The sequence below is a fragment of the Nicotiana sylvestris genome, chromosome 5, assembly GCF_000393655.2.
Source record: "Nicotiana sylvestris chromosome 5, ASM39365v2, whole genome shotgun sequence".
Lineage (NCBI taxonomy): Eukaryota > Viridiplantae > Streptophyta > Magnoliopsida > Solanales > Solanaceae > Nicotiana > Nicotiana sylvestris.
The window spans coordinates 27,799,249-27,812,803 of record NC_091061.1 but is presented as its reverse complement, the minus strand read 5'-3'; the positions used below and the strand labels follow the sequence as shown (position 1 = coordinate 27,812,803).

Sequence of the window (13,555 nt, the reverse complement as noted above, 5' to 3'; positions counted from 1 at the left end):
GGTAGAGTGCAGGCAGACCTTACCCCTGCCTTTAAAAGGCAGAGAGATTATTTCCAGTAGACCCTCGGCTCAGGGAGAAAAAATGGAAGGGACAATAACAAGCAAACCAATCTGACAACCAAAGCAAAAATATAAAATTAACACTAAGTAATGCAAGCAGAAAACCGAAACAAAACAGCAAAAAGTAATAACAACAATCTAGGAATAAAAAGAAGCAACCCGAAGGAAACTAAGAGATGTATCAAAGCTACTGTGACAAACAAGGACAACACTCGGCAACCTAACCCTCTACCTTTATTCTCAACCTTCGCACCTCCTATCTATGGTCATGTCCTCAGTCAGTTGGAGTAATGCTATATCTCGCATAATCACCTCACCCCAATACTTTTTCGGCATGCCTCTACCTCTCTGTTGGCCCTCCAACGCTAGCCTCTCACACCTCCTCACTGGAGCATCAGTGCCTCTCTTCTTAACATGCCCGAACCATCTAAGTCTCGCCTCCCGCATCTTATCCTCTACAGGGGCCACGCCAACCTTATCCCGGATAACTTCATTTCTAATTTTATCCAACCTGGTATGCCTACACTTCTATCTCAACATTCTCATTTCAAACCACCTTCATCTTCTGTACATGGGAGTTCTTGACTAGTCAACACTCCGTCCCATATAACATATATAATCAGTGTGACCACTGCTCTATAGAACTTACCTTTAAGTTTTGGCGGTACATATTACACGTACAACAAAAAATAATTATACCTTAATTCCGAGTAAGATAGAATCGACCATTCAAATCCTTAGTATTCATAGTATTATTTTATTTAAATTTGTTTGTATCCGATAGTATAAAAACTCAATTTTCTTAGTACTAGAAATTCTCTAAATTTTAGTGACATTTAAGTCTTTTCTATATCTAAAACATATACTAGCGCTATTTTAGGTACATCAAGAAAAAAAAACGAGAAAACATTCAAGCCATAGACAAACTAATATGGTAAGAATAATTTTTCATTATGGGTGAGTTTTAATTATTAATTTCTCTGGATTATTAATACTTATAGAGAGATTTACCCGAGTTTATAAATTTATACACTTAAACTCACAAAAGGAAATAACATCAACTGGAGAAGTTTTGAAAATTCACACTTTCCAGAAAGACAGCTTAGGAGATGACAACGAATGCCAGGAGGGAAGTCACAAGAACAGCGAATACACTAAATAATCCCCAATTCGTAATATAAACGTTTCATTTCATTATTCTAATACCATTTCCAGTAACCCCACGTTTCTCCCTAGATCCCTTTTCACCTTCGAAATTCAAGTTTCTGAATTCTGCTGAAAGATTAGGATGAAACCAATATTGTTAAGATTATGGATTATCTCCTTAATAATGTTTTTGTCATGTAATTATTGGGTAATCGGAGCTTCCAAATCTCAATCAACTGAAGAAGCTTACGTCACTCTTCTGTACGGAGATGAGTTCTTGTTGGGTGTTAGAGTGCTTGGAAAGTCAATAAGGGAAAGTGGGTCCACTAAAGATATGGTTGTTTTGGTCTCTGATGGAGTTTCTCAATACGCTAATGACCTCCTTCGAGTATGTATTTTTAACACTATAGCATTTACTTTCATTTTGGTCATTTTTTGCATAGTGTAGTTTGATTCAGGCAAACTTTTAGTTGCTTTATACACCCTCCGTTCCAATTTGTTTGGTATAGTTTGACAGACTCAGCACAAAGTTTAAATAAGAAACCAGACTTTTGAAACGGTCGTTCTTAAATATGTTATAACATTTGTACGACTATAAAAGCTTTTCATTAAGGATAAATGAAAAATTTAAAGTTAATTGTTTCCAGAATAGAAATGTGTCAATCGTTTTGAAATGGACTAATAAGAAAATATTGCCAAATAAATTGGCACAGAATGAGTAATTGTTTTCAAGTCGGATAGTCGAGGAGTGTTGCAATAGGTAGATAACTACTTTGAAGATGGTGTCATTATAATGAGTACTCGAACTATTGCATTGAAATGACCATGCCCATCTAGCACCCAAGGCCAAGAGGCTGGTCTAGTGGTTGAAGAGTTGGGTGCTAATCTGGGGAATCAAGGTTGGGGCGTTAGTCAACTCCATGTTAATTGTTCTCATCCACCTAAGTTTTGGTGGACAGAGTTAACCGTACCTTTGCTGGTGGGAGGTTGTAGTTTCCAATAGATTAGTCGAGGTGCGCGCATGTTGGAGTGAACACCACTGCTATTGCTATAAGAAAATTAAAGGAGCATGCCCACTTATAGGGATGGACTTAGGAAGCAGGGAAAGTGGTTTTGGAGTTCTTACTGTCTTCAGGAGGCAAAGATTTCTTGTACTTGGATTCTCTCGATATGTACTAATTCTAATGAATTTCCTCATGCACATATAAAAGTCAGAGTCAAAAGTAGTGGATTTGCCCCTGCAACCACATATACTTATTAATGGTATGAAATGAATACAAATGATACATATGGCCGCCTCTAAATAATTTGGAGTTGAGGTAATGATGATTGCTCGATTAATAATAATTTTGTATGAATAAGTCGTTAAAGACTAAGGTCTTAAATTGAAGTGTCATTGTGCTGGTTCGCTTTAAGAAGTTTGAGTTTGATAGGGAGGTGTAGTAGTTTAGTGTATCTTCTATTTAGTAGTTTAGTAGATAGATTCTAACCTGTACTTACAAATGCAATGTATCTTCTATTTTGCTGCTAAAAGGCCTTCCAGTCAGAAAAAAGAAGCAAACCAGTGACTGAATTTGAGCTTGTCTCAACAAGTCCTATAGTCTATTCAGTTGTTCCGGCTGTCATTCTATATTGAGCTTGCCTTATTTTGTCCCATGTTAGTCTTTTCAGTTGTTCTAGATTTCCATCTTAAAATTTGTGTCTGATTCTAAGGCATCTCTAGATGTGGCTTAATATTTTTATTGAAGGATTTGGCCTTTGTTTCTTCCTGTGCAGGCTGATGGTTGGATTGTGGAAAAGATTAGTTTATTGTCAAACCCGAATCAAGTGAGGCCGACGAGGTTTTGGGGCGTCTACACAAAGCTAAAAGTATTTAACATGACCAAGTACAAGAAAGGTAATTCCATATCTCAGCGCTTGATTTTAAGTTTGGGCAGAAAGGAAGAAAGGGATATGATCTACATTTAAAACTTTCTTATGTGCTTTTCAAACTTGGCCAAGTGAATTTGTGGTCTTCTTCTTTGTGCAATATAGCAATCTATTTCCGCTTAATTTATAGTAGTTGGTATAAATGATCAGTTCTAACACCAACACCAACAACAACAACCCAGTATAATCCCACTAGTGGGGTCTGGGGAGGGTAATAGGTACGCAGACCTTACCCCTACCCCGAGGGGCAGAGAGACTGTTTCCAGGAGACCCTCGGCTCACGAAAGCGACAAGAGACGATATATTAGTACTATCCATAAATTCATAATAAAATAACATAAAACAAAATAAAATAGCATACCATAACATAAAATAAAAATAACAACAGTATAAGAAATATAGGAAGCACGAAAAAGATGGAAAAATATAATAATATCCAGCAGATAAAGCCCTACATCAGTAATTGACCAGTAACATCCTAAGACTAACTCCTAACTGGCTAATTTCACTTTAGTGCGCTGTAGAAATACTCACACCTTCCCCCTAGCCTACAACCTTAATGCTCGACCTCCACAATTCTCTGTCAAGGGCCATGTCCTCAGTAATCCTAAGTCACGTCATATCCTGCCTGATCACCTCTCCCCAATATTTCTTAGGTCTCCCTCTACCTCTCCTCGTGCCGACCACAGCCAATCGTTCACACCTCCTCACCGGTGCCTCAGTGCTCCTCCTCTGAATGTGCCCAAATCATCTGAGTCTTGCTTCCCGCATTTTGTCCTACATGGGGGCCACGCCCACCTTCTCTCGAATATCTTCATTCTTAATCGTATCCATCCTTGTATGCCCGCACATCCACCTCAACATCCTCATCTCTGCTACTTTTGTCTTCTGGATGTGTGAGTTCTTAACCGGCCAACACTCGGTCCCATACAACATGGCAGGCCTAACCACTGCTTTATAAAACTTACCTTTTAGTAACGTTGGCACTTTCTTGTCGCACAGGACTCCCGATGCTAACCTCCACTTCATCCACCCCACCCCTATACGGTGTGTGACATCCTCGTCGATCTCCCCGATCCCCTGAATAACTGACCCAAGGTACTTGAAACTACTCCTCTTAGGGATGACTCGAGAGTCAAGCCTCACTTCCACTCCCGCTTCCGTCGGTTCAGCCCCAAATTTGCACTCGAGGTATTCCGTCTTCGTCCTGCTCAACCTGAAGCCTTTAGACTCAAAGGCTTGTCTCCAAACCTCTAGCCTCTCGTTGACACCGCCTCGTGTCTCATCGATTAGAACTATGTCATCAGCAAATAGCATGCACCATGGCACATCTCCTTGAATATGATGAGTTAGTGCATCCATCACCAGGGCAAATAGGAAAGGGCTGGACGCAGACCCTTGGTGTAACCCCGTAACAACCGGAAAATACTCGGAGTCGCCTCCTACTGTCCTAACCCGAGTCTTAGCTTCATCATACATGTCTTTAATCACCCTAATGTAGGCTGCCGAGACCCCTTTAACCTCTAAGCAGCTCCATAAGACCTCCCTAGGAACCCTGTCGTACGCTTTCTCTAGATCAATAAACACCATGTGGAGATCCTTCTTCTTATCCCTGTATTGTTCCACCATCCTCCTCATAAGGTGGATAGCTTCTGTGGTAGATCGCCCCGGCATGAACCCAAACTGGTTGTCTGAAATTTCAAATTTTTTAAAATGTAGGGAAGGTAGGGTGCAAAAGGTAGGGAACGTAGAGTTGTCACTTCATGGCATCTTTTTCTTCTCTTTTTTGATAACTTTATGACCCCCTTTTTTTTTGATAAATTGATGACATATTTTTTTAAAAGTAAAGGTGACACATTTTCTGAATTCTAGTCCTTAATGTTGGAATTTATTCTTTTATTTTGGCAGTGGTGTATCTTGATGCTGATACTATTGTAGTAAAGAGCATTGAAGATCTATTTAAATGTGGGAAGTTTTGTGCAAATTTAAAACATTCTGAGAGACTAAATTCTGGAGTAATGGTGATTGAGCCATCAGAAGAGGTTTTTAAGGATATGATGAGCAAGGTGACCACTCTGCCTTCTTACACTGGAGGTATGCTATTTCTGTTAACTGTTTAATTCTTAGGTTATCTACTCTCTGTCCAACCTTAATAGTTAAACAAATGTAATCTTTATTTTGGAGGATTTGGATTATCTTCTGTCGTCTAATAATCTTACAAAGTTATTGTCTAGGTGTGGAAGTTCTTTACTCTTATTAGGAGCTTATCTTGTGTAGTCCTCCTAACAATCAAAGTCTTCCTATTTTGAGAATGTGAAAAAGTGATGCATTCTTTCCTGCTGACAGGTGATCAAGGTTTTCTGAACTCCTACTATGTTGGGTTTGCTAATGCGCGTGTTTATGAGCCAAATCAGCCTTCAGATGTCTTAAATTCTAGAAAGGTCCCTGAAATGGAGAGACTTTCTACTCTTTACAATGCTGATGTGGGCCTTTACATGCTTGCTAACAAGGTTTGTTTTAGGATCAAGGGACTGCCTCTTTTGAATCCCTTTGACTGTTGTGTGTGTCTGTGTGTGTTTTCTTCTTCTTCTTCTTTTACATTTATTCTATATTTTTGAGGGTTTTTTGTGGGTGAGGGGGTGGGGCGGGTTGTGTGCTTTGACTTTTTAATTATTTGGATCTGGAAGCAATGACTTCAAATGGAATTTCTGTTTGACACAGAAAACATTGATTTACATGAGAACTGTAATATACTGCAGCAGTCATTGGAAAATTGCAACATGTGATGTTTCAACTTTGCATTGTTCTGTGGGCTTACCGTGATTGTGTGAGAAAATAATCCTGAAGAGGCTACAATATTGTGGGCTTATTGTGGTTATGTCAATCATGCTTCATTCATTGGAAGCTACTGCAGTTTTGTTTGCTTAATTTCATTCTACCAAGTATGAACAGTTCTACAATCTTAGTGATCCACATAACCATATTCTCTGCAAAGAAGAACCACGCCAAGAAATTATGCGAAGAAGTTACACATAGAATCAAAATTCGGGTGGTTGAAATGGAGAAGTGCTATGTCATAGAGAGATGCCCACAAAAGTGAGTGCTGAAGTCCAACACATTCGCAAGATGAGTGTCGCAGTAATGTAGATGCTAAAATGGATGTGCGGTCATACAAAGCTAAACAAGATTAGAAATGACCACATTCGCGAGTAGATTCAAGTAGCTCACATCGAGGATGAAATGAGAGAGGGCCCTTGAGATGGTATTGTCATGTCCTAAGTTGTCCGCTAGATGCACCAGTCCGTATGTGAGAAACCATGGTGAGTAAAAGGTTAAAATGGGACGAGGTAGACCTAAAATTACTTGGAGGGAAGTTGTATCGAAGGACCTACAATTTCTTAGGACTCGTGTAGACTTAGCGAAAGATAGGGCACAATGGAAGAAAATGATCTATGTAGGAGATATCTATTAGTTGAGAAGATGTTTTAGTCATGTTAGCACTATTGCTTTACTTCATATGCTTTTTTACGAGTTATTTAGCCTAGTAAAAAATATGAAGAACTTCTAGTACTTTTTATGTTTATTTTTATTTTATAAAATATTGGCCTGAGATGAGTTTAAATGGCGTAACATGGTTAGTGAGATTTCATATATACGATCCCAACTTGTTTGGGACTGAGGCATAGTTGTTGTTGTTGGAGAAAGTTGAACAATAGCCATTTAGGGAAATGTTATTTGATAAGCGCATGGTCTGAAAAGAAATCAGTCAAAGAAAAGAGTATTGAATGGCAAGAACTGGTAACAGGTATATGAGAAAATAAATGAGAAATTTAGAGCAGAAACTTTTTAGATGCAAGAGCTTGATTTTCTTTAAATGCATTTTAACTTTTCCTTGCTTGCACTAACCCTTTTTTCCTTTATATTTTTGTAGTGGATGGTAGATGAGAAAGAACTCCGAGTTATTCATTACACGTTGGGACCACTTAAACCATGGGATTGGTGGACATCTTGGCTGTTAAAACCTGTTGACGTATGGCAGGTACTTCTCTTCTTCCGTGTACTCTAGTCACTGCCCACAGCTGTTGCAAGTCTTTTTAGATTCGATATTGTTGTCTTCTTCCTCCATTTGTATCCTAAATTTTACTTTCCTGATACCATGGTCCATAGCACTGTTTCCTTGCTCAACATAAACACTGTTTTATGCACTTTACTGTTTGCGGCTTAAAGCTGAGCTTGCGCGCTCTATGTTGTTGTGCTAGAGATGATTTTGCTTAACTTATCTCCAACAACTGTATGACCTTATGTTTGCTCATGCTACAGAATGTTCGGGTTCGTCTTCAAGAATCGCTACCTGGAACTGGAGGGGGCAAAAATCCTAGAGATGAACTTCTTGTCAAATTTTTGTTTCTGTTTCCGTTGCTTCTGATAATATTTTGCTACTATCGATCATTTTTAAAGGTCAGCAATTTAAAATGATGTCATTACATAGTTGTCAGCATTTTGAGTATCTGTCATATTGAAAAAAGATTTCTGTCTGCAGACCCGATCATTGTGTGACCATGTTAGACAGCTATACTACAAGGTCAGAGCTAGAGGTGTCCTACCTTATTCTTCCGTTCCTTCATCCACCATTGTTTCCCCTCAGCAGGTATCTTTGCTCCTTATCGATTGTAGAGTTGTGACATCCTGGTTTTTCTTGCTCTTTTCGTTTCACTAATCTGTACGAGATTGGCAAAATAATGAATTGCCATGTCTTATGTCTTGCGGAGTGGCTTTCAATTATATATCAAGCATGACATAGTTGAAGTTCTTACTCCTATTTCTAATGTTTTCTCAATTTATGATTAGCTTATATTGCTTGTTCCTAAATGATAATGAAACAAGTTCACAAATTGTATGCAGCCGAAGGTGCCTGCTTTTCTGGGTGGGATATCTGTATGTGTCTGTTTTGCTGCTGTTCTGGCGTCCCTTGGGCTTTCACTCGTAATTATCCCACGCCAAGTAATGCCGTGGACTGGTCTCCTCCTAATGTATGAGTGGACATTTACACTTTTCTTCCTCTTGTTCGGGAGTTATTTGCACTTAATTTATCAATGGGGAAAGGCTGTGGCAAATCGTGCGCGACAATTTCAGGCTCATCCTGCATCTTTGGACCATGAGTCTGGAAAAGGTTGGTTGACATAAGTAAGTAGTTTTCATTTTACTTAATTTAAGGTGCATTGTTTCACCGTACTTGGTGTTTTGTTGCCTTGTAGGTCATCAGGTGCAGCAATCATGTTGTGACATTGCCGCGTGCTACTATGGGTTAGGGATGGCATCTCTTGCAATTTTAGCCCCTGCATTGCCTAGTATTTTCGGAATCACTGCTTTGTTTTTGAGGTACTTTTAATATAATTACTTCTGCACTTCAAGTTATTTATAATAGTTATGTGTGTGTGTATATATATATATATATATATATATATATATATATATATATAAGTTAGTGGCTGCATTAGAATGACAAAATGCTATTTGGCGTTTACTTGCCCTGGAACATTATTTTGACAACAAATTTGAATATGTTCACTGAGTTATTGTCTGAAGATATAGGTTTGAAATTTGTATTTATATATGAGATGCTAAAGTCCATTGCAACATCATCCGTTTAAATGCATTTAATATGAAAAGGAACAAAATCATTTGGTTGAATACATCAATGGCCCTCAAACTTGCCAACAATTTTCATTTTGACACTTTAACTAAATGTGTAACCTATTGAGTACCGATCTATACCCAAAACTGTGCATATTAGATACATAATGTTGACATGGCATAGTGCGTGTAGAACACCAATTTTGAGCTCGTGGAGGCCACAATTTTAGTTTTTATGTTTTTTTTCTTCCTCCCTCTTCTCTCTCCCTGCGACCATATCCTACCTTCCCTTTCCTTCTCTCTCCCTGCCACCTCTGGCACCATCAAATCCCTCTTCATGCTCTCTCACGCCACCACTGCCACTCACCCCACCCTCGACCTTTTTTAATTCACGCCATTACAGTCCTCCGTCTCTTCTCTCAACCAACACCCGTGGTCCATCTTCATAGGATTTTTCTTACTTCGAAGAGCAATGGTACAAACCTTTTCATAAGTTTGGTGAAAGGCAATCCTCAAAAAAGTCATAAATTTTCTGGAATTTCACCGACAGCTTGCTTCCGCAGCTAGCCATTTTCTGCAGTACTGGTATGCTTGATAGCCTTTCAAATTGCAGAAGAGAGAACAGGGGAGTTAAGGACGTCATTGGTCTGCTGTTGATGAATCTATGTTGTGGCGTGAATGGTGGGGCGAATATTTGGGGTGTTAAAATTGGTGAAAACTATTTTGCCTGTGAAGGTAGTGAAGACAATTGATTCTTACTGTAGGAGTTACATATGGTCTGGAGTTAACACAATTATTAAGAGAGGACAGCTAGCCTGGGATAAGATGTGTGCACCTAAATCCATAGGGGGCTTAAATCTCACTAATTTGTTGTTGTGAAATAGAGCAGCTATCACAAAAACCTATGGGGACTTGGCTCATAAAAAGGACAAACTTTGGATCAGGTGGATTCATACATACTATATAAGAGGGCATGACTTGGACAATGTATGTGTACCACAACAAGCGTCTTGGATGGTGGGAAAAATTATGGAAGCTAGAGAAATGTGGAAGCAGGTTCATGTTACACCGAAAGAGGGTAAGAGCTTGATCAGGCAAATCTATCTTCAACTACTGGGAGATGAGCCTAGAGTACCTTGGAAATGTCTCATGTTTAAAAATGAAGCAAGACCCAAAGCAAAGTTCACTATGTGGTTGCATTTGTAGGGCAGGTTACCTACCATAGGCAGACTAGTTAGATGGGGAGTTTAGTTGGATCCTTTATGCACGCTCTGCCAATTAGGGGTGGGCGTATTTCGGTCGGAACCGAATAAACCGACCGAACCGAATTTTTTTTATTTTGGTTTCGGTTATTCGGTTCGGTCGGTCGGTTTCGGTTTAAAATTTTAAAATTTCAGTTTTTCGGTTTGGTATTCGGTTATTAAGTTTTTTAGTTCGGTTAACCGAAAAACCGAATTATTAGCATATATGTTCTTTAAGTTATATATAGGCTAAGCCCATAGGTAATAAATTAATACTATTGGGTCCAATCTATCAAAGACTCAACCCAATTAAGTAAGTCCATCAACTTTCCTATCTTAAAGACTTTCAGTCTATTAAAACTTCCATAGCATATATGACAGATACCGGGAGAATTTCACACAGAGTTGTAATTTACACTATGTTTGAATTTTATGATCCATAATAGTGTGCAAAGTTTAGTCTATTTTTTTCTTTCTATAAACACAATATTTCCAACAATTTCGAAGTTTTGGAAAAAATCAACTAATTCGTTGGTCGTATTATTACATAGAAGGAGTCCAATATGATAATGTTCAAACCGAAAACCGAACCGAAATTAGAAAAACCGAACTGAACCGAACTTATTTCAGTTCGGTTTCGGTTACCACTTTTACAAAACCGAATAACCGAACCGAATTTCTTCAAACCGAACCGAATCGACCGAATGCCCACCCCTACTGCCAATGCCAAAATGAAACTAGAGATCACTTGTATGTGGACTGTGATTTTACTAAAAGATTATGGAGCAGAGTCCTTCAATGGATGAGGAGACAAAAATTTTAGCAGCTACGTGGGTTCAACAGTTACAGTGGGCTGTTAAAAATGCTAAAGGCAAATCACGATCAGCACAACTCTTTAGAATGGTCTACGCAGAAGTCAGTCATGCTGTTTGGAGGGAAAGAAACTAGAGGATATTTGAAAAAAATGGTACAAATGTGGATAGGATTGCTAGGAATATTGCTTATATATGTAATGTTAGAGCATCCACAGAGATTAGGAAACTTGTTCAGTCATGGTATTTTTAGCTCCTTTTAGTGATAGATTAGGTGTTTTTTTGTTTTTCTGTAACTTGCCTGAGAGATGGAAGAGATCCTCCCTAGGAGGCGTGCTTCAAATCTTTAAGGTAAAGGCATAGTGGTTTTGTCAGCTAGATGTTTACTTATGGATAGCTGGCTGTGATAGCTTCATCTATGGTCTGTAATTTCAAATTTGGTGGTTAATAAAATTTTAATTACCAAAAAAAAAAAAAATTGGTGAAAACTGTTTTGACAGTGAAAAATGGTGTCGTGGGGATTTGAAGAAAGGACTTTTTTTTGGGGTGGGGTGGGGGTTGGCGGGGAGTCGAAGAAGACGACGCAGATGTGTGAGAGAATTGGAAAAAAAAAGTTGTAGATGAGAGAGGTTTTACTTTTTAAATCTTCCATGTGTCGCATACTGGTCCTTTTTTTTTCTGGCCATGTCATAGCGTTTGGGAGTCACGCACTTCGTTCTTGTGAGAGATTGTCTGTTAGATGTCTAATATGCACAAAGTATAGACCAGGTGTTCGGTAGGTGACAGCTTTAGTTGAGGTGTATGAAATTTTTTGGCAAGTTTGAGGAGTCGTCTATGTATTTAGCCAAATCTTTCCAAGGGGATCCTTTTGAGACCATTGGGTGAGAGCACATTGAATAAAAGATGTAATTAGATATTTTAGAATAGGTCATTTATGCCCCAAAAGAAAAATATTTAGAGTAGATCTGATCATTTGTTAAGTAGCCTAGGAGAAGGTTCAAGGTTGTAACCATTTTGGTTAAACTTTATGCAGTCATTTCCGGATGTGTTAACGGTAAAAGCCTTCAAAGCATGCGACTCTAAAATGCTGCGTCACATATAAACTACTGTCTACAACCATATGGCTTCACACAGATGGTCTTCTAGTGCATTCTTAACTTCTCACTGGATTTGTTCTCTCTCAGTTGATAATACCATATGCCTTTCAACTTTTCAGTACATGTGTCGTCTGGCACTTGAAAAACTTAAAAGTTTTATCTTTTATACTGTGTTTATGTTGTTGCAGATTAGGATTGATGGTTGTAGGAGGCCTTGTTTTAGCATCCTTCATGACATATGCTTCGGAGCATCTATCGATTAGATCATTTATGAGTGGCTTTGAAGAAGGGGGCACACAAAGGAGGAGTATATGTTTCTTGTGCTGATTGTGGCATATTCAGGTCTCAGCCAACTACATGCAAGCTCTTTCTTGCACTTGTAATTCATTTCGACATATTCTTCCTGGTAACTTAACGTGTGAATACACAGGTCTTTTTCGGTCTCACATTTGCTTATCTTAGAAAGGTTGTGGTGTAATTCTTTGTAAAGTGTCTGCCTGTATATGAATCTTATAATCTAACAAATGTCAGAGTATCTAATGTTAGGTTTTAATATCCAAGTAATTTGAAAGTGTGTGTAAGTTCCCCTTAAAGGGGAGCCTTGGCGCAAAGATAAAAGTTGTCGATGTATGATTAGAATGTCATGGGGTTCAAACCATCAAAACAACCACTTGCATAAATGTAAATATGGTGCGATTCTTTCTCAAGCCCTTATAGCCAGTGCATTGGGCTATTTCTTTTCTTAGGTTTGGCAGGCTTTGTGCATTGAAGCTCTGCCAAGAACGTAAAGCTTCCTAGTAATGTCCAAATCTTACTGCTAATGTTTAGATCATATGATGTGGCATTTGATTGGCAGGTTGATGGATAGGGAAAGATTGTCCTTCTATTCCACCCCTTAGAGAGTAATTAAAATTTAAAAATACTTAATAGGAAGATGGTAATGCCATTCCCAAGCATAGGGAGAGTCAATTTCACAAAATAATTCGATCTAGGAAATTGTGGTATAGGTTGTAATGCCGAAAAGAAACTTCTATGTCATTCTCATTTAGGTCAGATTCGGATTCTTACATTGTTTCCTTTTCCTTTTGCACTTGAATTGTAGTTTTCCCAGTGAACCAGCTAGTGTGCAATGACTACCGGCAGGAGTGGAAAGAGCGCTTTGTGAAAGAATCGTGTGGCACGGTAAAAGGTTTTCCGTTGGGGACACCTACTTGTGGATTGGGGGGGGGGGGTTCCTTGATATTAAGGTGTCAAGGCGGTGGTAGAAGGCCACAGGTGGAAGCAAGAAAGAAACTGCCTATCTTGTCCTGCATCAGATTTGAGTATACTAAAGATTTTAGCAACAGCCATTGCTTCTCGATAGGGGTGACAAATAGGCGGCTCGGGTCGAAAACGGGTAATGCAAAAACAGATAAATTATTTGATCCGACCCATATTTAATACGGATAAAAAACGGGTTAATCAGCGAATAATATGGACATGAATATTCATATTATTCATGATTTATTGAATATGATCACTTTTGGGAGAATTCAGTCTTCCAAACTTGAAGAACCCCAATTTGAGGCTTTACAAATGTAAAAGTAAACTCATTAGTTATCCATTTTGTAAGTGAATAATATGATTCTTATCCATA

General features: G+C 38.6%; 1 protein-coding gene across 1 annotated transcript; it reads left to right on the top strand.

Annotated features, from left to right (window-relative positions):
- Positions 1-1,142: 1,142 nt before the first annotated feature.
- LOC104228673 (inositol phosphorylceramide glucuronosyltransferase 1) lies at positions 1,143-12,490 on the top strand. The gene is made up of 10 exons (XM_009781186.2): positions 1,143-1,594; positions 2,983-3,103; positions 5,044-5,229; positions 5,482-5,645; positions 7,067-7,174; positions 7,456-7,593; positions 7,676-7,783; positions 8,038-8,305; positions 8,391-8,514; positions 12,108-12,490. Exons 1-10 carry the CDS (start codon positions 1,349-1,351, stop codon positions 12,244-12,246), a joined length of 1,602 nt encoding a protein of 533 aa, XP_009779488.1. The 5' UTR covers positions 1,143-1,348; the 3' UTR covers positions 12,247-12,490.
- Positions 12,491-13,555: the final 1,065 nt, after the last annotated feature.